At 35.1% G+C, this 26897-nt stretch overlaps 2 protein-coding genes across 3 annotated transcripts in view; one reads left to right on the forward strand and one right to left on the reverse strand.

Moving 5' to 3' along the window:
• Positions 1-26897, forward strand: part of LOC138933654 (uncharacterized) — a 117698-nt gene that overhangs the window by 10897 nt on the left and 79904 nt on the right. The window lies entirely within an intron of this gene.
• LOC138933651 (trichohyalin) overlaps positions 2980-26897 on the reverse strand; it is a 61149-nt gene continuing 37231 nt past the window's right edge. The window contains exons 2-5 of the mRNA XM_070296565.1: positions 11520-11755; positions 5452-8320; positions 4298-4469; positions 2980-3790 (exon numbers count right to left, since the gene is read on the reverse strand). Of these exons, the coding sequence (XP_070152666.1) occupies positions 3530-3790; positions 4298-4469; positions 5452-8320; positions 11520-11751 (3534 nt within the window). The 5' untranslated portion in view covers positions 11752-11755 and the 3' untranslated portion in view covers positions 2980-3529. The remainder of the gene's footprint in view (positions 3791-4297; positions 4470-5451; positions 8321-11519; positions 11756-26897) is intronic.

Genomic DNA, 26897 nt, shown 5'->3' on the forward strand with positions numbered 1-26897 from the left:
CGGTTTCATATTTATATACCTGGTATTAATATCAAAAGAGATCTTTTGTGAATTAAAGACATCGTAAATCCTTCTGACGAAAGCCCGGCGTGTCTTTAATGGAAACATCGTGAATCGCATTATAGTCGAGTCTTCTGAATCGCATTATCTCGTTGCGTTCTACAAAGCAGAGCCGAGCATCGAAGAAAAAGGGAGGCGAATCGCGGAAAGATATAAGGATAGAGAAACTTGGGGAAAGTGCATCTTGAATGCGTATCAAGATAGACGTAGCGGGAAGACAATAGCCTTGGGGATGATCTTTGAGGGTGCTGGATGTGCACGTCGAACGTGTCGTCGACACATGCTATCGACGGTCTGTTATTGGGGTTTATGTCTACGTGCGAGGAAACTTCGGACAGAAGATACTCTCTATCTCTATCTCGCACAATATGATCTTTGCTAAACATCACAGAACAAGTCTGTAATGTATCATTATTACATCGCGAAGATGCTTTATTCTCGATTTAATATCTTGTATTTTTATTATATTCGATATAAATAATTCTCTATATTTAACTTTTGTATATCTTTCGTGTAAAAATATTTATATTAGCTATTAATTATGCGAATTAAATGAAAATTATTGGAGCGTATTATTTGATACAGATTTTGATCGTTAACAGGCGATATTGATAAACAGTAAAAATGATTATTAAAATTGTTTGAGAAACATCCGGATGTAAAGTGACGTTTCTCATTTTCGTCGAAATAATTCTGTACCGAATGCATCGACGATTACAACTAGAGCGACACGTAATGCATTATCCAAAGTGGTTGCTCGCGTCGATAGTCGACTACGTACGTATTTGCTTTTGCCTTATCACGTGTCGAGATGCGATGGGAGCTGGCACCTTTAGATTCACAATACGACTGATTGAACGCGGGAAACGTTTGCAGGCTCTTAAACGTTGAATAGCTTCGTTATCGGATGCAGTATGTAAAACGCCGAGAACAAAAGAAATCAAAAGAAAGATATAATGTGTAGATAAATATAACATGGTTGGAAAAGTTCATCACGACATATTATCGTGCGAGAATGTCTAAAAAATAAAGCAAGATAGAAAGAAATGTTTCGGACAAAAGTTGTTTGCTTCCAAGGGGGTCATAAGATGGTGCCATTAGTTTGATCTTGGGTGGAGGCGCTTCGGAGATTTCAATGTCAATCTTGTTTTTTTTTTTTTTTTTTTTTTTAATGGAAGCACCCCAATTTTTTTATATAAATCGATTCCTCGCGATATTCTGCATAAAAAGTTATAGGGGTATGATGGACAAAAGTTCAATAGTTTACGAGATACATTATACTTTATTTTATTACTTTACTTCGACATAATTTTACATAAACTATGAAATATCTCATAAAATTATTTATTTTGCAATAAAGTTATCTAAATATTTTAAGCTAAAAAAATGAGAGACATCAATTGGTATAAAGAAAATAAAACAAGATTGACATTGAAATCTCCGATGCGCCTCCACCCAAGGTCAAACTAATGGCACCATCTTATGACACCCCCTTAGAACCGAACAACTTTTGTCCGAAACATTTCTTTCTATCTTGCTTTATTTTTTAGATATTTAGGTATCCTGATATAAATACCTCACCCTGTATATAACTTAAACTAAAATTTGTTGTTAAAATAAAGATTGATTTTCTTTTTTAATTAAATAAATGGCGGAGATTCAAAATGTTATATTTCTTCCGAAATTAATTTTTTCAAAATTTAATTCCAGCCAAAAAATAAATTACATCTGTCAAAATATTTCAAGATATCAGATTTAACTTTTCAATCTATTATATTACGCAATATTTTATGCAATCCTTGTCACAAACAGCATTAGATATTGATAAAGGACGGTAGAAATTTTAAAAGAATTAAAAATATTACACATGCCCGTGTAATTTTTCTTTATTTTATATTTTTTACGATACGATCCAAAAGGGCGTGAAAACATATCAATGTCGCTGCGAGCTGATCAAATTTTGCATCCGTAACGAAGTTTGATCGTCGTGCGAGGAGAAAACGCAGGCAAATATTGTAGGTTAGGTTAGGTAACTTTATTGCTTTCTCTCTGCGTACGTTACATAAATATTTGTCTGATTACAGTGTCTTAAAGCCTACCTTCTATATCACATGTGGAAAAGCTGCAAAAGTATTGTATAATGCTTTTGCCTCTCGGCTACGTATAAAAAATTTACAATAACTAAGCGCGCGCTTGCTTTCGCATACTACGTTCGCGCATGCAAACGCGATAACAAACGAGATGTCGGGTTATCTTTTCTTGTTCCTTTTTTTTACAACTATACGTAATTTTACATGCTAGACACGATGTTGGCTATTGGTCAGTATTAAAGACTAATTGACTATTAATTTAACACATTATTGATTTCTAATGTTATTTAAGATAAATACTGCTTGTTACATTTTAAAATTTGAAACCTTTTTAAAACGTCTCTAAAACTATATAATTATGTAAACACACTATGTATAAATGCCTATCTAACGTGCACTATCGAATAAGCGGATAGAAAAATAGTTTTTAATAATAAAATTATTGTAATAAAATAACGCGGTTATTATAATAAAATAACTGTTTCTGCTCGATAATATACAATATATGTTATTGTAGAAAATCGTCGTTACATTAATGTTACACAATGACTTAATATGTCAAAGATAGCGTAATAAGATTTATTTGACTTACTAATTACCTCTTCGTCCTTGGTGTTTAAATTTCTTCGAAATATATTTTATAAATATTCATTTTACTCATGCAGAGAAGAGAATTTGTAGATATTCGGCAATTATAAATAATTGTGTTACTGGGTGTATAATGAAAGGACGATATTATTTAAAATTTAAATTTTCATTATTATATTCGTGTGGAATGTAATATTTTCGCGCTTTCATATTTACGAATACCTTTGAGCGCTTTTATATGTACGTTAAATATAAAAAAAAAAAAAAAAAAAAAAAATTAATAATTTATAATTGTAATTTTATCGTTAGTACGTCTTAACATATTTAATTTAATTCAATTCAATATTCTTTTACTTTCATTAAAATTTCATATCGTAAAAATACTGCACTATGTATATGTATATTTCTTCCATAACTGTTTATGTGAAATATTTATTCCTATTATAAGAGAATTTATCGTTTTTATACAATTTCCGATTTAATCTTGCTTAATCCTTACTAGAAACTATCGCTGATATCGCGAACAAGTAGCGAACAGTATCAAGATTTTTCGTTCCACAAACATCCAAGTCTACTTACTGAGCTCTTACATCCAGCAACACAAATATTTGTACAGAGCAGATAGAAGTCTCACACACACACACAAATTGATTCGCAGTAACTCGAAACTTTCTGTTCGATCTTGTGTTAATTTCCAAGAGACGCTTTTCTCCCTCTTATCTCCGCCTAATTGGTATTTCTCTCTCTCTCTCTCTCTCTCGAATGACGAAGGGCGAATCTTATTACGAATGTTATTGATTTGACGCACTGGCATAGAACTTCATGACTTCTGCTCTGGCAGCATTCGCGATGGCACCTCTACACGGGTCAGGATCCCAATTAACCCCGGGGCAGCCCATCGATTCGAAACACTTTACGAGACGATTGTTATTGGGCGAACAACATTGAACAATTGCCCAGATACATGGTCCGGGAGACTGTGGGGGCGGCCGCGAAGTCGGGGGGACAGGGAACTTTGGCGCTTGTATGCCCTCGCGATGTGGATTTATCCCCTGAAAACAGTTTATTAAATTAAATTCCTCTAATCTTATTCTAATAAACATAATTATATGTGTGATAAGTATATAAAAATCTCTAGATATATTTTAAAGATTTCAACAGATGAAGGGAAAAATATTTGCAATGCGAAATTCGCGAATTATTTTATTATTATTTAACGCATATTGTATCACTTTTCTTTTAATTACATCGTCATTTTTGGCGAGAATATTGCAAAAAAAAAAAATTATTGTCGAAGAGAGAGACGGCGTTACTCGGCTAATTAAACGGGACAAAGCAGCGAGATGGGGGGGGGGGGTCGAGGGGGCACGGATCCACCGCAACTTGCCGTATGCTTTAATGAAGCACGCTTTGGTTCGGTAGCGCGAGACAATCGGTGGTGACCACGAGATCGGATTCGTCGCTGGTAAACAAAGCGAAAACACCGGACGGGCCAGCCTGATCGAGTTCGCGCGATCGAAGTAAAGTGCTTTTGGTAGAAACAAATGGGAAGAACTCACCGTAAAATCGATCTCGTTGTCGAAGCCGGTTCTCGATAACACCGCCGGCGAGACGGGCGACGAGGTACTGGGGGGGACTACAATTATCCTTGCGCTCACCGGCAGGGAGTTGAGTCTGACTAGTTCCTGACGTCTCCACTGGTCGGTCCCCTTCGGTCTGTTCTCCCTCATTCTGCGGCAGGTGGAAATAGGTTCGCGTTTATCGAGCGGTCCGAAATGAGTAAATTCCCTCGCCCCGATCATACGCTCGAGGTGTTAATTGAAGTCGTCGGAAATCCAACGTATCGCGCGGTTGTTGCCATTTTGCATTTTACGCGATTGGAGAAATACATCGGATTGCGCAAGCGAAAATTGTTGAATTCAATAAATTAGTCGCAATATTTTTCAATCAAAAATATTAGGATGGATAAAAGAAGCTAAAGTCTTAGTAATATGCCTTCAAATAAATGGGGTGACAAAAATAATTTCTATTTTTAAACAATTTTTATTTTAATCTGTCTTCGCATATTTTCATACAACAAGTAGTCTTTTAATGTTATAACATGTATCTATTAAATATTGTGACTAATGGAGAATTAATCGTCTTTTTATTTCGGGGATAAATATTAGTGACAAAACGCAATTATAAATAATAATGTTAATATAATCAAATAAAAGCACGAGATATATAAAAAAAAAAATCTAATCCTGTTACTTAATTTATATTTTCTCGATGACATTTTATCATACATACATTTTTTAATATAGAGGTATATCTTACACGGTTTATAATCCGCGATAAAATTCTATTTATAAATGTATACATCGTATATCCTTACGTGTGTATTTTAATTTTTTAGATATTTTTGCGTGTTTTATATGTATCATGAAAAAATTACAAATAGAGTTTTTCGTTTCAAATTCTGTCGCGCTTTATTCATTAATATTTCACAAATTAAAATTTAAGTATCAAAGATTTATACTGACAACTCTATCGCGATAATACTACTCCCCCCAGCAATAGGAAAACAAAAGTAGAATAAAAACAAAGACAAACAGACGGATGACAATAATGTGATCATTGATAGTACGATACAAATAAAATTCACTGGCGATAGCGCCAGGCGGACACCTTTTTTTGTAAAACACCGTGTCCCGAGAGGATTCTTACGTACCCGCTATCATCCTGTCGTCGTCTTTCGGCCTCCATCAGCTTTTGCTTCTCGCGTTCCGCTGCCGCCCTCCTGGCCTCTTCGTCCCGTATCAAATTGCTCGGAATCAGTTGACTATCCTGTCGTCTTCTGTGCTCCATCAAAAGACGAGGGTCCTGATAGTATGTCGGCCTCGTGGCTTCCGGCTGTCTGGCTCTCCCAGCAGCTCCGCTCCTGGATCGTTCTTTCAGCGTCTCCTGTCTCCTCCTCTCGGCCTGCAACTTTAATGTTTCCAGTCGCTTCCTATCCTCTTCGTATCTTCTGGATTTCGCCTTTCTCGTCTCCTCCTCTCGTCTTCTCGCCTCCTCTCGCAGTCGCTTTTCCTCCTCTTCCCACTGTCGCCTGGCGATAGGATCCTTCCGCCGCTCTTCCGCCTCGTACCTCTGGCCCCTCTCCTCCAATCTTCTCTCCATCTCCTGCCGCTGCTTCTGCCTGACTTCTTCCAGCGAACCTCGCCGATCGATATTATACGTAGGTGCCGACGGACCGTGGTGTCTCGCTCCTGGATTGGGATACCCGTCGGGATCGCGACGTCTAGCTTCCTCGATCAACCTTCGTTCTTCGAACCAGTTACGATCCATTACGCTCGATTGATTGCTTCTCGAAGGCACGTTCACCGGCTGGTTCCTCCTGATGTAGTCCTGCAGCTTTCGCTCTTCCTCCTGCCTCCTACGTTGCTCCCTGGCGCGATATTCGTCGTCCCTACTCGCGTTTATCTGCGGATCTCTGCTCTCTTCAGGGCCATAAAGCTGTTTCTTTTCTTCCAAATTGCGATCGGCAGGAGTGACATTGATAGGTTGATTTCGCGCGATATATTCCCGCAACTTCTGCTCCCGTTGTCTCTCATCCTGTTCCCGCGTGCGTCTTTCTTCATCTCGATCACGCTGTCTGATATCGTTCGGATGACTAATACGGTGTCCCCCGCGCATCAAGTTCGATGGTGGCTGCTGCCGCTTTGTCTCGTCCTCTTCCTGCTGTCTCTTCTTCTCTAACCATTCTCTGCGACGTTCCTCCAATCGTCTTCTATCGTCTTCGGAAAGATTCCTCGCGCGGTCTTCTTGACGTCGTCTTTTCTCTTCTTCCTTCCTTCTTTGCGCTTCTTGCTGCGATCTGTACTGTTCTTCTCTTTGCAACCGTCTTTGTCGCTCTTCCTCCCTTCTCCTTATCTCTTCGTTGTGAAGCTTCTGTCTTCTCTCTTCGTTGTCTACAGGTGTTTCAGATTCCGATCTTCTCGCATTTTCCTCATTCCATTTGTCATTATACGGTCTTTTCCTCGTTTCTTCTTCCTGTAATCGTCGTCTTTGTTCTTCTTCTTCCCTAAGCCTCCTCCGCTCCTCCTCTTTTCGTCTGATCGTCTCCTGCGTTTGATTGCGCGCTATTTCCTGTCTCTGTCTCTGCTCCATCTGTCGTCGCGTTTCCTCGTTGTCCACGCGAGGTGTCGAGGTATGATCCATTCTGCTACGATACTTATCATAGTGCGTCCTTCGCATCTCGTCCCTTCTTCTCTCTTCCTCCTCCCATCTGCTCAGCGTATTTCGACCACCCTGTTGCATTCGTCGTAGTCGCTCTTCGTCCTCCCTTCGTCTCTGTTCGAGTAGATTCTCGTATTTCCGTCTGATACTATCGACATCGGGATTTATTCCACGATGCTGGTCACGTCGTCTGGATACGTCTTGATGGTATCGCATCTCGTGCTGCCTGCGACGCTCATTCACGGTCTGTAATTCGTCGCTGGATACGACACCTTCGTTCTCGCCGAAGCCCCAATTGGCCGACCGCCTCGCGCGTTTTCGCTCGCCATTCCCGTCCGCAAATCCCTCGGCCTCGGTGAGCCACAGTAACCGTCGATTTCTAATAGCGTCGTTCGATGAAACAAGCGCTCGTTCCGCTTTAGTTCTCTGTTTGATTTCGAGATCTGTCGATTTTTGTGACTTTTCCCGATCGATTACGAGATCGCGGGAATTTTGTGGAATGGATTTACCCAAATCCCCTCGGATCGGTAACTTCTCCGGTCGCCTAGACTCGTCCAGATGGTCGAAATTCAAATGACTAGCGTCCATGTCGCCCCTGTTCGGCTTACTCCCTTTTGTAACGGTCTCTAATTTCTTTAATTTGAACAGCTCGTCCATCTCTTCGTAGTTTTCTTCATCGTATGACAGATTATAGTCGAGATCGAGGGATATTGGCATTATGTCCAGTAGTACGGACGCCGGTACCATCCCCTTCCTGTCGGGTGTATCTATCGATCTTTTCGCCTTGTGGGACGATGGCGACGCTTCTAGACCCTCACATCCAACCTGTAGCTCCGGCACACCGCCGATGTCGAAGGCATCTCTGTTGACCGAAGGTGTCTCGGTTCGTTGCTCTTCGAAAAAGTTCGATTGCCTATGATGAACCCTCGGATCTATCGTCGTCGACTTGATTTCCGTCTTTAAATTCAAGTGACCCGTTTTCTTTGGAGCTTTGCTCTTGTTTCTTGACGGTAGATTGGTGGGGGGCATGGTCGCGGTAAACAGAGCCTTCTCTTTCGACAAGTCCAGCTTGTATATTTCCATCGAGCCCGGGCCTTGATCCTGGAACGTGTCGTCGGCCACAAAGGGGTCGTCCAAGAGGTCTGAACGAGGCACTATCGTCTCGCGCGAAAGCGTCTCCGGCATCTCGTAGCTGTAATCGACTTTGTCGGCCGCGAATTCCGTAGTAGCGATATTTGGCAACCGCCTCAGCCAGCTTGAAACGGAGTAGACTCGCTTTGACGAGACAATGTCCTTCAGAGGTTTCTCAAGCGAAAAATCTTGCTTGGCGAACTTGGCATTATGACGTAGAGCTTTTAATTCTAAAAAATATAATTGTCGGAATTTTTAATGAAATATCTTGAAAAAGATAATTGTTGAATGTAATATTTTATGACGCAAAACTACACGCAAGGCAAGAGTAATTGCATAGAAAGTTACGTAATTTACGTATCTGATGAGAACGTCAAAATGATATCGAGCAAATTCTTACTTGAGATCAAACGCTATTGTGAGTGAATATTTATGACAAATTAGAATATTTATTTCGAAAAGATTAACTATTTTTATGAACATACACAAAATTTTAATAAACGTTTAATTTTTAATAATTTTTATAAACGATTTAATGTATGGACGAGAAATTCTTCAAAAAATATTTAATAACGATTTTATGCTTAGAACTAATGTAGTTGCATGCTATAGCGACGTGAGTAATGCTCGACGTCAATTTATGGCTTTGAAATTCTTGCATGCTTACAATGTAAAAGTGGGTGTATGCACATATGTGTATATATATATATAACTTTTTATATTTTAATTAATTTATATTTATTATATTGTATTTTTAATTTATATATTTATCATTAAATATTTATTTTTTATATTTTGAAAAATTTTTCTCTTTAAAATTATCGCTATATTAATAAAAGTAATAATAATGCAATATGGGTTATATATAATAGAAATATATTTTTGACATATATTTCCCATTTATAAAATATACGAGCAGAAAAATGCATATCGATTTTATCATCATATCTAACGTGAAATAAAAATTAAAAAATAATGATATAATAATAATAATAATAATATTAAAATATTTAGATTGATAAATGCAGATTAAAAATTCGAATTTTTAACAATCGTAGGCGGTATTTGTTCGATATTGAAATTGCAGGAAAATAACGATTAAGGAAGTCTTAATTAATGAGGAAAGTCAGGAAAAAGGAGACGAACTGACTTCTACCGATTAGCTCGAGCTTCGCGCTTCGACACGACGCGTATATTTCGTCTCCATTAAACGACTCGACAGAATTAAATCGCTGACGTAACGGAAGCCAGTTGAACTAGAGCACTATATATCCGCCTAGTAAGTAGAGACGAAAGTGCCAAGTACAACACTAAATATAAATAATAAAATATTTTGAAAGCATATTTCTCTATTCGACATTGTTTGTACCAGATACGTTATTGGAAAGTATATAATTTATAATTTCAATATTAAAATCGAGAATGAATATATGTATATTGCAAAGAAATATTATTCTCAGGAAAAATATTCCAGGATAAAGAAAGGAAATATTAATAAATTAAAATTATTATATGTATAAAAATGAAAAAAGTCTTTTGCCTCCTATATTTCCTTAAAATATTGGATGATTGCATAAGTTCGTTCCCGATTTTCATAGATGGCATTAAGTTACTGCATGGCGGAGTTCTATTGTTTTCGTGTGGTAATTGTCAGGGTTGGGAAAGTTACTTTATAAAAGTAACTCGTTACCGTTACCGTTATTTTTTCTAAAAAGTAACTCGTTACCGTTACTCGTTACTAATTTTAAAAAGTAACTCGTTACCGTTACAGTTACTAAAAAGTAACGAGTCGTTACAATTTCCATTACTTTTTTACAATACAAACTAATAAATTATTTTGCATAAGAAAAACTTTTAAAAAATTGTAAGCAAGATTTCATTCAAGGTTTATTACAAAATAAATGATTAAATTTTATCGAAATTCTTTATTAATTTTTAATAAAATTTGTTGCTCCATAGTATCATCATTTAAATGCCCTCTTTGTGGTGTTAATACAGAGCCACCGATGCTAAACATTCTTTCTACAGATGCACTGCTTGGTAGAGCTGTATTATATTTAATAAAAAGTTTCTTAAGTTTTGGATAGTCGTTTAACATTTCTATATTACAATTATTTGATTTTAAAAACCGTTGAAATTCTTCTTGTTCAGATTCATTTTGCACCGTTTTTTGCTTAAAAATGAAAAAATCATCGTGATCGTCAGATTTTCCAGCTTTTGAAGAATTTTCAGTTGATCGGATTCCCAATAAATCCTTCAAGTAATTTTCAGCACGTTTTCTTTTTTCTCCGGTTAACCAGTTTAACTTAAATTTTGGATGTAAACATGCTGCTATTATTAATTCTTTTGTTTCAAATATCGTAAGAAATTTAAAATCAAATATAGTAAATTAAGCGACATTGTTTGTTTTATTGAAATTAATACTTTTGAATCAATAGTTTAAAATAAAATAATATTTTTCAATTAAATTCTTATTTAAAATTAAATAACATATGTATTAATCAAATTAATAAGTTACCTTTTATTTAAACCTTGCTGAATAGCTTCAACTAATGAATGGCAATCTATAAGGTCAGATTTATTGAGATTTTCTAATTTTCGTTGCAAGGTACTTAGAACTGGTAGTAAATGAGAGCTCTGCTTTTCCGAAAAGATAAAGCTCTCATTGGATATCGCGCGTCGCGTCATCGCACTGGTCTGCAAGAGCCATAAGTTGATCAATCACATTCAAGTATTTTTACAACATAATAAGAATGCTAATTGGTCGATTTGCTTACGGCTTTACGGTTAAGATAAAAATTTTATCACGCACAATAGCAAGAATAATATCTTAAATAAATCAAAAAATTTGAAAAAAGTAACGATAAAAGTAACTGTTAAATTTGTTACTCGTTACCGAAAAATGTAACGAAGTTACTTTTTCCGTTACAAATAAAATTTGTAACGCCATTACCGTTACAGTTACCGAAAAAAAGTAACTGTAACGGTAACGGCGTTACAAGTAACGCGTTACTTCCCAACCCTGGTAATTGTTGCTTACACCGAATAGATGACGTTGTCTTATGTCAATTTAGCGTCAGATATTGTTCGGATAAGTCCATTTGTGCATAAGAGAAATCATTAAAAATTGAGAACGAAAAGGTGCATTTGCGGCATGTAATGCTATATGAATTTCGGAAAGGCGTGAGTGTTGGGATTGCACAAAAAAATATTTAAAAATAACATTATTGTACACTTTTTTCGCATATTTAATCGTACGAAAGAGGAAGAAGAAAAATAAATAAAAGCTTTATGCTACACTCCTCCCCTGACATATCCTCAAAATGGCAGTTTTGCATTCCACGTAGCTCCTTGAATTAACAGTGGAACGTGATATAATGCTTTATTCCACTCGCAGCCAGACAACTAATACTATAAACTCTGACATACCCTCCGCGGAAATCGGCCTTCGCGAGCCGATCCAAAGGTCGAACGGTTGATCCTCGGCCGGCCTGTCGCGAACCCTCCAGTCTCTAGTCTGGTCTTGTTGAAGCTCAGCGTAGCGATGCGGGGACGCGGGGGAGTATTGATCGTTGGAGAGGCGGAGGGCGATCGTTCCTCCTACCAGACCCGCCACCGTCAACCAAACCGTGGCCAGAGCCACTGTCACCCGTGGCTGCATCCTCCTGCAATCAAACGAAGGGTTTCCTCGTTATTCCACCTCAGTCAAGCACTGTGACTTACTTGGCTTGCGTTAGTAGAATCCCTTAATCTCTTCATCCGAATCGAAATGTCGCTCTTATTTTCTATATCTTTAACATTTGTGAATTCTGAAGAAATTCGATAGATTTAATTTTTATGTGGGATATTATAATTTCACCCTTCAAGTAGACATTGAACGGTCAATTTTTTACTTAGAGATTTTTGGATAGAACCGCACAAAATTCTGTTAAAATCCAACAAAAATTTTCCAAATTTTAATTATATACATTCCGTATTATCGTAAAATTACCTATAATCCACAATGGATTTCTTATTTAATATATTAAGATTTTTAATATTAGAGAGAAAAATATATTAGTAATCTTTAGTGTCGTTTATCTGGTTTCAAGAAATCAATTTAATATTGTAAGTTTTAGGTGTAAAAATGTAACAATTAAACTAATAAGAACAAATACTATACTTTCGATATTAGCGTGCTATACAAGCTTTATATCCAATCCGTAATGGAAATATAAAATAATCATGATAACATATCACATAGTATTAAACGAAGGAATTAAAAAACACCAAAAACTGAGAAAACACATACGCAAAGAAAGAGAGAAAAGATAGAGAGAAAAAAATACATTATACAATATCAATATTTTTAATTACTGTTAAAATAATTATTAAAGTATTGCATTTTTTAAATTAAACATTTCGTTTTCTCAATAAATCTTCCTTGTCAATAGTACATATTTGAATACTTTAACAATATTAAATGTAAAGGGCTAATAGGAGTCATGCGTAAGGTAGAGGACGCAAATAAATCTAATGATTAATATTAATAATTTAATAAATGAACGTCTCGGCCCATCTTCGAGCCATCTTCAGTATAAATATATAAAAAATAAAAACAACAATAACATTGAACAAGAAATAAAACAAGATTGACATTGAAATCTCCGATGCGCCTCCACCCAAGATCAAACTAACGGCACCATCTTATGACCCCCTTAGAATCGAACAACTTTTGTCCGAAACATTTCTTTCTATCTTGCTTAATTTTTTAGATATTTAGATGTCTCGATATAAATACCCTACCCTGTATATATACAATACATATATAATCTTCTTTTTTATTAAATTTTAATTCAATACAATTTTGCAGTTTTAAACAGATGCTGCATACTAACAAAGTAATATCGAAGGAGATTGATCTGATTCTTCAATATATTAAAATAAATGTTAAACTGAAAATTGAAGTAAAAGAAATAGGAAGTAAAAAAATTGAAGTAAAAGAAATAGGAAGTAAAAAAATTGAAGTAAAAGAAATAGGAAGTAAAAAAATTGAAGTAAAAGAAGCAGGAAGTAAAATTCTGATTCGGAAAACTTTCAATATATATATATATGCGAGATCTTGTGTATTTTTACATGGAAGAAGTTCTTTGATGCAACATCATAATATTAGTAAGAGAAAATTTATCGGGTATGAAAACAATATATCATCGAGAAAAAAGATATTAATATTTTAATGTAACAGAAAGTAATATTTTACAAAAACAATTCTATTTTGATTTATATACTTAAATTATTTTTTAAAGACAGATTTTTTTTTTTTTTTTTTTTTTTTCCCTTAAAATAGATCGAAAAATACATCATAGAACGAATTCCAAGGATCTTGTATATCGCTCAAAGTTGAGCAAGCATGTACACATTAAACAATACCATTCTCAGAATTTACTTGCGCAAGAAGTGTAACGTGTATATTCTTCTTTATTCACTATAACAACCATCTACTACGCGAACTTGTTCCCCCCCCCTCTCCAAAAAAAAAAAACTTATTCCAGCACTCTTTGAAAATCTCAAACAACTACCCAACATCGTCACTCTGTCCGCGAACTACTCCAGCATCCTTCAAAGGATCGATCCATCGATTTGAAAGATGAAAGAAGGCACGGGACAGTTTATATCAGCCTACCGTGCGACACTCGAAGTAACCCTCTTGTCTCTCTTCGATTTCCGGATCCAGCTCCTCCTATACGCGAATCTGCCAGCACTTTGCGAGCGACACTTGGAACGCACCTCTCTCTCTCTCTCTCTCTCTCTCTCTCTTTCACTCAGCAAAACGAGAAGATAAACGGAGAGGAACAGGCAGATACAGAGGGATCGATATCAACAGCGGATCGAGTGATCTTGACACACTGCCCGCATCAGGCCGAAGTAGCTAAACTTAATATCGTGGGGCGAAGGAGAAGGCGAGGAAGGCTTACTCGCGTGTGAAATCAACTTCTCGTGTCTGCACGATGTGCCAATTGACTTCCGCCAACTGACGTCATGTTTCTCTTTCTCCCTCTTTCTTCCTGTTTTTTTTTTCTTTTTTGTTTGGCGACCAAGTTCACCGAAAGATCACCAGTAATTCTGACCAAACGTGTCGAGTAAAAAAGGGTCGCGTCAAAAGGGTCGCGAAATTTTGGGATGTGTCCGGGGAAGATTTGTATCTATTGTAATTTATAATTTGAAAAGATACCGTGTGTGGAAAATATAAGTAATACAATAAGTAAATACAAGTATAAAATAAGTTTCATTAGAACAAGGATTTATCTAAACTTTCGACTTTCGATTTTCTAGTGATAACGATATGGTATCACTGAGAATGTAATGCAGGTTTAAGTCTAAATAGGTTGAAGTTTAATCTAAATAAACGCTTAAGAGAAAGTATTTTGAAGATTTGAATTTTTTATTGTTTTATTACTTAATTCCATTCGCATGAAAAAAGTTAGTAAAAATAAAGAGGAAATTAATAGTTATCGGTTATCATATAAGGTATGGCATCTCTCGATGAGGGTTGAAGACATTATGTTTTAAATGTAAAATTTTAAAAATATATATAACTGTATGTGTGTGTGTGTCATATTTTAAGCGACACTTTCATTCCCTTGACATATTGAAATGTAGATGGAAATGCTTTTACCTTTATTTGGATGAACAGTAAAATCAATAAATTTTTCGGAAAGTGCTTTGGTCTAAAAGAGGGGTCCATAGCTAGGAATTATATTGAGCGATTTAGATTTTGTCATTGCTGCTAGCTATATAGCTAGTACAAGTTATTCTTAGCAACTCAATTCGTGTCTATCGTCTAAAGGAAGCGCAGTTGATAGGACGCTTTATAGACTCGACACACTCATATCATCAGAAAGTCGATTAGAACAATCAGATTTTTTTTCTTTCTTCTATTCGAAGATGAACGATCTCTCGTGCCATATGTTTCATTAGAATAACGTAATATATCTTTTTTTTCCACAATCATGCAGATATTTCCGATCGCGAAAATTTACGGGATCTTTTTTCTGATTATATACCGTATCTTTAGCGGTATAGCTATTAAGCCAACTTAAGTGAGAGGAATGCGATCTCAAGCAAGAAAGCGTGATACATTCTCGAGCACGCAAACGAGAAAATATCCGGCGGGGGAGGGGAGGGGGAGACCGATGAATAAGGATTTATTCGCCGCCGCGAGCGAATATTTGCGATTTAACGGCAGAATAAATTATTCGGCGATGATGTGGCGAGATATACAGGGTGTCCCATTTTAAAGAACCCACTCAAATATCTCAGAAACACTGCGTTAAATCGAATAATGTTTCAAACAAAAGTTGTGTGGCTTCAAGGGGGCCATAAGACGGTGACAATGATTTGACCTTGGAAAATCATTCGAAGGTCATGTGAAGGTCAACTTTAAAATCTTAAATGGAAACCCCCATTTTTTATTCAGTATTCTTGTAGCTTGCCTCGAGAGCTTTCCAAAACAATATAATAAACTATTTTTTTATTAAGTACTTTTTGAGTTATTTTATATTTTATAATCTGACATCTTTTGATATAAAAAATTAAATATCTCGTAAAATATTTAGTTTTTGATAATCTTACCGTAATACTTCTATGTGCAGAATAATGAGACAAATCAATTAGTATAAAAAAAAATTGTTTTTAAGAAAATTAATTACAATGTATTTTTTTAAACAATTATTTGTTTTTTTTTGGCACTAATTAATTTGTCTTATTATTCTGTGCATAGAAGTATTACGGTAAAATTATCGAAAACTGAATATTTTACGAAATATTTTATTTTTTATATCAAGATATGTCAGATTAAAATATAAAATAACTCAAAAAATACTTAATGAAAAGATACTTTATTATAGTGTTTTGGAAAGCTCTCGATGTTAGCTACAAGAATACTAAATAAAAAATGCGGGTTTCTATTTAAGATTTTAAAGTTGACCTTCACATGACCTTCGAATGATTTTCCAAGGTCAAATCATTGTCACCGTCTTATGGCCCCCTTGAAGCCACACAACTTTTGTTTGAAACATTTTTCGATTTAACGCAGTGTTTCTGAGATATTTGAGTGGGTCCTTTAAAATGGGACATCCTGTATATATATATATATATATATATATATATATATATATATATATATATATATATATAATTGTGATATATATTACCTTGCAATATATCATATTTTTTCCGATAGCGATATGATAGGAATAATAACCCGTTGACATACAGAACCGCGGTAAATATATAATTACAACGTAATTGATATTCGAAGACATTATCGTATATAGGCGTGTAATGCGAAGACGAGAATTATGCCTTGCGTATCAAAGCGTCTCCTAATTGCTAGGATATTACAATATAATGGTCGATTGTGCAATTACGTAGAAGTGATTAATTAGTAACAGACCGTGCTTATAATTAACTGGTCGCAAACTCGCGTTTACCGAGCTAAGCTCGACGTAAACTACAATTACGTTTAGCACGAAACGGGATATATGACGCAGTCTTATCCAAGTATTTCACTCTCTCTTACATACATATTCATGCTGCCGATCCATTTGTCTCACAGAATTCAAACAAATATTTTTCGAATATTGCAAGAAGAGAGTGAGAGATATTTTATTTAATATTGTATTTCAAATATAATATATTAATTAAAATATTTTTGATATAAAAAATTCATTTCGATATAAACATTTAAATGAATGAAAACTACACGAGAGTAATGCCACGTTTTTGGGACTGTTTCCAAACATTATTAATTATTTCACTCGCTATCTGGTTTCAATAAAAATTAAATAATCAAGCTTTTAATATAGAGATGAACGCAATTAAAATTGTGATACAGATCTGCAAATCACATTATTTGGCATTATAAATACGAGATATAAATATTAATTTTAAGCGATAAATAATTTATTTTTTCGAGAAAATGGGTTTTATCGTGTTATTCGCTCCGGATCCTCAATTATACGAAATGCTCTCGGCATGTTCGAACTTAATTGCATGAATTGTTCTAGACAAGCCGGATTTAAGTTCCGCCAATAATTCGCAGACACGCGAGTTTAGTTTCTTCTTCCTCGCATCTGATCTTTTATCTATCTCGCATGCCTGGGGTAACGGCAGGAACTGGGATAAACTTTCCTTTCACATCTAATTCTGTGAGAAAATCAACCCCTGCTGCGAACGCGGTCAGTATCAAAAGATCACGATCACATTCAGGTAACGAAAAACATTATATATGGAAAAGTTACAATTTTCCGTGGATGTAACGTTAATCTTCCATAGATATATTTATAATCGACTTATCTCACTTGTATCCGACATATAGAAATTCAATATATGAATACATCGAAGAAATTTTCAGTATTTCTCTGCGCTTCTCATAGCTTCCTATTTCAATTCAGCTTCTCGTGTATGAAAAGGAATTACATTTTTATATTTCCTCCCAATATTATTATTTCCTTTTTATATTTCACTAAAAGTATTTATAATTGAAATATATGAAATGTTCCAAAAAGAAAAAAAGATAGAGGGAGAGAAATTTAACGAATTGCATCTTTTATCTTCTCTTTTGTTTATTTTTTTTTTTTTTTAAATAAAAATTGGGAAAAATTATTTTTGAGTTACAACCAATTGAAAATAAAGGTTTTTCAATGAAAAAGTCTTATTATTTAAATAAATTAATAAAGGCTTCTTTTAATTTATTCAATCGTTTATAACTTAAAAATTCCTCTCTTAAAACATTAATTCCAAGGTATCCGATGAAAAATCTATAAATATATTTACTAAATAATTAAAAAAAAATCTAAATAATTTCTAAAACTACTAAATTTTTAAATAGATCTGTGTTGAACGTCCATTCAAAAATTCTTAAGTGAAAGAGGATATGCTATCTATATATATAGATTTAGGATATTTCGCGTACTTATTGTGAAGCAAGTGCATCAGAAATCTCGGAGCTCCTGTCGCGAGTATCCCGATTTTGCGAGGATACTGTCGGAAAAATGATCGTCCGGGGATTCGACGAGACAGCTGCGGTTTATTATGCGGCACGCGAAATCGGATTAGGATCGCGAATGCATGCGTTGTTCGATCACCGATAATAATGCGTCGCGATAGGTGTAGAGCTCAATAACGGTCGCTAAAAACGTTCTCGACCACCGTATAGTATATGTGTATGTATGTGTGTGTGTGTACCAGGTATATAAATATGAAACCGGAATTTGCCCATAGCTGGCCCCAGCTGTCAATGTAGTTACCGTCAAACCGCGTCATTGGCGCCATTTTCTTGTTTTGACATCTGATAAAGATTTCCAACTCACAACAATACAAGTTTCATACAACAGCGTAGTTTTTAATAGCGTTGAACATGTCGAATTTTGTGTCTGGAAACTACGATTTGCGGACAGCATTGATTTTCTGTTACCATTTGAAGAAAACTGCTGCAGAATCGCATCGAATGCTTGTCGAAGCTTACGGTGAGCATGCTCTTGGCAAATCACAGCGCTTCGAGAGGTTTAAAAAATTTAAAAGTGGCGATTTTGACGTGAGAAACGAAGAACGTGGAAGACCACCGAAAAAGTTTGAAGACAGCGAATTGCAAACATTGTTGGATGAGGATGACGCTCAAACGCAACAACAACTCGATTTGAATCAAGCTTTGCGTGAAAAACGACCAGGATATCAAAAAAGGCAACACAAAGTGATTTTGCTTCATGATAATGCACCATCGCACACAGCAAAACCGGTAAAGGAAACGATTAAGGCGTTTAGTTGGGAAATACTTTCGCATGCGGCTTACTCACCAGACTTGGCTCCATCCGATTACTACTTATTTGCATCGATGGGACACGCACTTGCCGAGCAGCGCTTCACTTCTTACGAAAATGTACGAAAATGGCTCGATGATTGGTTTGCCTCAAAGGAGCAACAGTTTTTTTGGCGTGGCATCCACAAATTGTCAGAGAGATGGGAAAAATGTATAGCTAGCAATGGGCAATACTTCGAATAAAATATTTTTCATCATTTTCATACAATAAACGTGTATTTTCTATACAAAAATTCCGGTTTTATATTTATATACCTGGTATATACAGGATGGGGCATTTATATTGAGACACCTAAATATCTAAAAAATAAAGCAAGATAGAAAGAAACGTCAGAGAAAAATTGTTCGGTTTTAAGGGGGGTCATAAGATGGTGCCATTAGTTTGATCTTGGGTGGAGGCGCTTCGGAGATTTCAATGTCAATCTTGTTTGATTCTCTTTACAATTGATGTTTCTCATTTTTTGAGCTTAAAATATTAAGGTAACACTATTGCAAAATAAATAATTTTATGAGATACTTCATAGTTTATGTAAAATTATGTCAAAGTAAAGTAATAAAATAAAGTATAAAATATCTCGTAAACTATTAAACTTTTGGCTATCGTACCCCTATAACTTTTTATGCGGAATATTGCAAGGAATCGATTTATGTAAAAAAATTGGGGTGTTTCTATTTAAAAATACAAGATTGACATTGAAATCTCCGAAACGCCTCCACCCAAAGTCAAACTAATGGCACCATCTCATGATCCGCTTAGAATCGAACAACTTTTCTCTGATATATTTCTTTCTATCTTGTTTTATTTTTTAGATATTTAGGTGTCTCGAGATATAAATGCCCCCGCCCTATATATATATATTGTATATACACATTGTATATACAACTCTCGAAAGTGGTCTGCGCTATCGATCGGGTCGGTTCGGCCTGACTTTTTGCAGATAACGTATTGAAATATTGGAGCCTTACGCAAGTCCCCGATGTTGGCGGGCGCAAACGAGATTTTTTTTCTCTTCATTAAACTGCACCCTCGTGTACGTACTCTTATCACGGGCGATGATAAATTATCCTAAACCGCGAACGATCAGCCATCGAAAACTTTAATGGCACTCGTTATATGTTTATACCGCGAGCGACGAGAAAACATGCATAATGTATCGAAAGCGAGCATCAGCATTGCATTATGGAATGTATATCGAAGAGAGAGGATGGGGAGTGAAATATCCTACTGAACGAATACATGAGATTGGAATATATATTTTTTTATTCGGAGTAAAATTTTTTTTTTAAAGCAAAAACTTATGAAAATACTCGGCTTTCTCTATTCGCTTATATAAGATTCTCTCTTTGGCTAAAAAAATTATTTTAATCGCAAGCGATGATTTATTTCCGCATACGACTCACGTATCTGAGCGCATAGATAAGCGCCGATGGGCGCGCGCGTCGTAAAACGATGCATCGGTAAGAGGGTTTACCGTTTCGCGTGTCGACGTTCCGGTCGTAAACTCGCGCGTTGTCCTCTTACAATTGAGATATAAAGTCGGTAAATATTGCATGAAAAGATAAAAGAAGAAAAACAGTTTATTACTGTTGGAAAATTTGTATTCCCTTATTAAAAAATATGACGGTTAAAATTTTTCTATTAAATATTTCACACATGTGTTAATTTGACATGTTACGTTAATTGAACTTAAATGTTAAATTATTAAAACAACTGAAAAAAATATGTAAAAATAACACAATGTGTACATATTTTTAATTTTACACAATAGATATGTTTCCCCTATATTTTTAAGGGAATAATATTATATATTTCGGTGACAGGATTTATCTGTTAAAATTTACGGAAAAAAATATTGATTTTATTCTTACAATAGGAGATAAGAGTGACTACATCAGTAATATTTTTCCAAATTAATTTTATCGTTAAAAGCTTATGTTGATTTTACATAAAATTATATTTATATCAAATTACTACGAAGCTTGCATTTATCTTTTGTTGAAATATTAACATAGTATTAGTGTCACTATTTAACATCTTAAATAGTTAAATTAAAAATTTGTGTGGCCCGTTTTGGACATGCAATATATGTTATATTTAAGCCAGATTTTCCAACAGTAATCTTGAAAAACAATAGTGTTGTTAGGTGTACAACTTTGCTTCCGCCGTTTTCCTATACATGGCTTTAGCGGTAAGTAGTGGTCGAATTAAATAGATCTAAGACGTCATGCAATAAACTTGGGCATCTGTCAACATAACCCCATAGAAACATTAGTCGATTTGTGTCTGCATCATAAAGTTATTCTCGATTGAAAATGTCAGTTTACGAGCCAAATTCTCGTCATTTGCGGAAGGTTTTAATTTTCTGCTTCAATATGAAGAAATCTGCGGCTGAGGCTCATCGAATGCTCTCGAATACTTATGGTGAAGCCGCTATTAGTGAAAGAACCTGTCGCGAGTGGTTTCAACGCTTCAAGAACGGTGATTTTCACGTCGAAGCGCGTCATAGCGGTGGAAGAGAGAAGGTTTTCGAAGATGCAGAATTGGAGGCATTACTTAATGAAGACTCGAGTCAAAGTCAAAAAGAATTGGCACGATCATTGGGAGTGACTCAACAAGCAATTTCAAAACGAATCATAAATGTATAACCAATCTTTTACAATAAAGCCTCGAATTTCGGAAAAAAAACGGCGGAAGCAAAGTTGTACACCTAATAAAAGGTAACATCGTCAAAATTACGAAATTTGTCGAAGACGTAGGCAATTGTTCGGTATATTTCACGTGTATTTTCGCGAAAGTATACAAATAAAGCTGATCGTTCCCTGTATATTTGCGGCAACGAATATTCCGAGAGCAATTTGCATTTTTCACCCTCTGGAAAATTTAATCCGCGGTTTATTGTAGATCGCTAAAAACCCTCTCTTTCTCTTCCTCTTTTTCGCATTCTTGAAGATTCAAATATTCCAGTAGTATTCTCTCTCTCTCTTTCTCACTCTTGGAATCGTATATCTTTCAATTATTTAATTCCAGCGATTTTTAGATCTTTATACAGCCTTTTTCTTTCGGAAAATAAAAAAATGTTTATTACTATAATTTTTTGTATCGCTTGTAACGATCGAGAAACAATTTTCGTCGTGTAAGTTACCATGTAACGAGACGATTATACACGAAGCAACCTATAACCGTGCTCTCTCTTAACGCGCAGCTTGAATTCTTATTACGTCGCAACACGATAATTAGACGATGTTGCCAACTCGCAAGTAACTCGATTGAAATAACTCGATTGATATACTTTCGTAATTACTAGACTCCGTCATTTTAGCGCTAATTCGTTTCCTACATATCTGGGTTGGCCGGAAACGCCAGTAGCAAATTACTTCCTGATCTAAAGGCTTTCCCCCTTCGTACTTGATTTGCGAATCGCTAATACGATCTTACGTCGATTTCGCGTATTAAAATATTATTTAAGATATTTTTGGGAAAAAATTGAAAATAATAATACATATACGCATACACACATAATATATATCGTGGTTTATTCCATGATTAATTAGATTTGTTTTAAATTTTCAAATAACTTTTTTTTGATTAAGAAAATAAACGTGGTTAAATTTTTAACGACCCTTGTCGCGTACAATTGAACTCGTGCAAATTGCATTTTGTATCGCCACCGATCCGATTAGCGCTAATTGAGGGAGAGCTACTAATCGGGCAAAAAGTGTCACCTCATTAAAGCGAGCGCCCGCATCGCCGCTGATCAGCGGGCTCTTCGCACCGCTAAATGCGATTAATTATTAATGCCGAGCGATTTGTATCGACTCTGCTCTTCAGGATAGAACCGCCAAGTAGAATAATGATCTCATAATATAATTGTGAAAACCATCAGGCAAATGAAGAATCGCGTTTCATCGTCGGTTACATTTTCTTCGCGTTTTTTGAAACATTCGCCAGACCACGCTCTGTCAAATCAATCTTAATTTGACTTTTCTTTTATCATCGAGAGATAGGTAATATAAAAAAAGAGACAGACGCGAGTTGTTTCAATATATTATAATAACGAAAGAGAGAGAGAGAGAGAGAGAGAGAGAGAGAAATTTCCAATATTAAAATAAAAATTGCGTTGTATTAATAATTATTAAATAATATCGAAATTATACACAAATACGAGATATAAAAATACGAATGATAAAAGATTAAATATTTAAAAAATATCAAATAAAACAAAAAAATATATATATTTATATACTGGGTGGGGCATTTATATTGAAACACCTAAATATCTAAAAAATAAAGCAAGATAGAAAGAAATATTTCCGACAAAAGTTGTTCGGTTCTAAGGGGATCATAAGATGGTGCCGTTAGTTTGACTCTGGGTGGAGGCGCTTCGGAGATTTTAATGTCAATCTTGTTTTTTTTAAATAAAAACACCCCAATTTTTTTACATAAATCGATTCCTTGCGATATTCTTCTATATTTTTTACTTTATTTTATTACTTTACTTCGACATAATTTTACATAAACTATGAAATATCTCATGAAATTATTAATTTTGCAATAATGTTACCTTAATATTTTAAGCTCAAAAAATGAGAGACACCAATTGGTGTAAAGAAGATAAAACAAGATTGACATTGAAATCTCCAAAGCGCCTCCACCCAAGGTCAAACTAACGGCACCATCTTATGATCCCCTTAGAACCGAACAACTTTTGTCCGAAACATTTCTTTCTATCTTGCTTTATTTTTTAGATATTTAGGTGTCTCAATATAAATGCCCCACCCCGTATATATATATATATAAAACATCATGAAATATCAAGATTGAAAGTATTAATAGAAATTATTGTAATAAAAAAATTATTGTAATAGAAATTATTGTTATAAAAATTGAAACGGACGCATGGAAGATTTTTCAGTAAACGCGATATGTGTGAAAGGCCACTCGATCTCGTTTAAAAATCGATAATTGAAAAATGAATTATGCGGAGGTTTTCTGCACGAAAGTCTAATTCACATGATTTCCGTCGAAGATTTTAATATCCGCCGTTGCTTTTTTTTTTTTTTTTTTACAAGAATTGCACGGAGGGAGACATCTTCTCTCTGGAGACATGTTGTCCTCACGGTGTACGATAATATGACGATTGGCTAAAATCACGATAGCTGCATTTGCTACTTGATTGTTGTGGATAAACCGCACGAAACATGATTCTCTGTCGGGACTTCACTATTCTTACTCTCAAATGGCCATTTCTCTCTGCAGAGAGAGAGAGAGAGAGAGAGAGAGAGAGAGAGAGAGAGAGAGAGAGAGAGAGAAAGGACGACGCTTTAATTCTAGATAAACTATCAGCAAATTGCATGGAAAATAGAAGAGATGCGCTTAGAAAGAGAGAGAGAGAGAGAGAGAGAGAGAGGAGAAGGAATTTTATTGTACCTTAGGGTACGAAAGAAATGGAGAAGGGAACGATCTGGATACGCCTGATGAGATTCTATTCTTATCCCGCAGGAAGTTATATTAAACGTCAATGGTACTTCTGTTATATTAAAGCTATCATCCTCTAAAATATTATATACCGCGAGAGATTTGCGTATTGTAATCCCTACGGGCTGCGGATTGATTCATAATACTGCTCGTTAAAACTCTTCGTATTCTTTTGTAATAATAATTACTTTTTTAATATGCAATGATTAATTCTTCGTCCTACTATCATTTCGGTCTTCTATCTCTTCAATTTTTTTTTTTTTTTTTTTTAAATTCCTCGAATGTTAATTAAAATATTTTGTCTGTTATTAGAGGGTGGATAATAAAATTTTCATATCAACCCGAAATTGTAATTGTTAATTTAATAGCGTGTTAAAACGAGACTCGGCACATATTTCGCGATAAATTATTTTCACTCGGGACTGAGTCGCGTGCAACACGTTTTCAAGATTCGATTCTAAAATATAAAAAAAAAATGTCGAGAGAAAAAGAGAAAAATTGCAAGAATCAGTTTAATATGGGGCCCTGTGAAAGGCGATTCTAAAATTAAATCCGTACTTTACGGTACCATTCGAGGAACACGAATGTGTAAGGCGAATATGGGGGCAGAGAGGTCACGCGTCGTTGATGCGAGTCTCTAGGCAGAAATTTACAACACGATTATAAATTAACACGACATTAATATCGGATACTGGCAGGCAAGCAGGTAGGCAGGCGCGTCACTTCCGAGTCGCGAGTGTCGAGCGAGCTTTATCGCATTAGTCGCGTGCGAGCGAGCAAAATAATTAGAACGGGGCCCCCGGTATATAAGCATTACGGAGAGCCTATTTCGAACTAACACCGGATAACCCCCGCGGGCGTTAATCGTCGCCGTCCCCCTTCTTCCCCCGATGGATGTCGGGGCCCCGAAGCGTCACGGCGAAGATCAGCAGTGACTTGCAACTTCTCTCGAAATATCGGCCTTAATCGCTCTTCTCCTCGCGCCTCTTCCCGCCTCGAGAGATCGAGATATAACTGTCAATAAATGCCGATCTCTTATATGTACGTCTCGCAATATGCGTCTCGTTATTCATGTTTAATTCGAAACTTGACCATGATAACCGTGTACGCCATTCTCTTTCATTGTTTGAAAAGACATATTCTCTGACTATATTTTTCTTAATTTATAATTTATATATAAGCAGCTGTATATAATTTTTTTATTGTATAATCTTGTATAATAAAAATATTATATAATTATTATTATATAATTATATACATATATAATTATATAGATATAATTTTTTATATAATTTTTTATTATACAATATAATACACTAGTTATTATATAATATATCTTTCCATTATTTAATATATTTTTTTATTATATATATTCTTAAAAAAAGATATAGAATTTATTGTAAAGGGGAGAAAAATTTTGATATTTAGGCATTTCAAACTCTGCTAAGAAGAAAACTTAAAAAAAAAAAAAAAAATGATAGTTTCAATATCTAATATTTTTCAATTTTCTATATTACATTTATCTAGATGGATATACTCATCTAATTGTTAACTTTATAAGAGAGATATATTTTACATTATTCCGCAATTAATCTTTTATAAGTTACATAAAAATTATTTTTTTATGAATCATATATATGCAAAATGGTGTGGCGAATCGTGGCGAGAAAGAGATGAACGAAATTGCACGATAACGGCAAGTGCATAGCGATTATATTTTAGCACGATGTAATTTTTATCGTGCTCTTAAAAGCTTCCCATTGAGTGGAGAGTATCGTCTGTTTGTCGAACACTCCACTTTCACGTTTCCCATGACGTAGCAAGGTGCGCCGCTCTGCGGCCACTATCAATGGCTAATTGCATTAATCTCTAATTACTTTAATGCGCGATAAGATTGGATGCTCTTTGCCGTCGTAAACCGGCGCATGAAATTAGAACAGCACAGTTAAGTCCGTCGATCAATCGTATATACGTATTTATACATATATACATCATTAGCGAAAATAAAACATTCGAGTTATCAGAGCCAAGAAGAAATGTTATCATTCCGTTAAAGACATTGCTTTGCTTGTCAAATGTATATATCAGAGTGGCAAATATTTATTATTCATATATTTTTCTGGAATAATTTTATATATATATATATATATGTATATATACAGGGTGGGGCATTTATATCGAGACACTTAAATATTTAAAAAATTAAGCAAGATAGAAAGAAATGTTTCGGACAAAAGTTGTTCGGTTCTAAGGGGATCATAAGATGGTGCCGTTAGTTTGACTTTGGGTGGAGGCGCTTCGGAGATTTTAATGTCAATCTTGTTTTTTTAAATAGAAACACCCCAATTTTATTACATAAATCGATTCCTTGCGATATTCTGCATAAAAAGTTATAGGGATATGATGGCCAAAAGTTTAATAGTTTACGAGATATTTTATACTTTATTTTATTACTTTACTTCGACATAATTTT

Source organism: Polyergus mexicanus, unplaced genomic scaffold (assembly GCF_030449975.1).
Source record: "Polyergus mexicanus isolate NDT 795.1 unplaced genomic scaffold, iyPolMexi1.0 SCAF_5, whole genome shotgun sequence".
Taxonomy (NCBI): domain Eukaryota; kingdom Metazoa; phylum Arthropoda; class Insecta; order Hymenoptera; family Formicidae; genus Polyergus; species Polyergus mexicanus.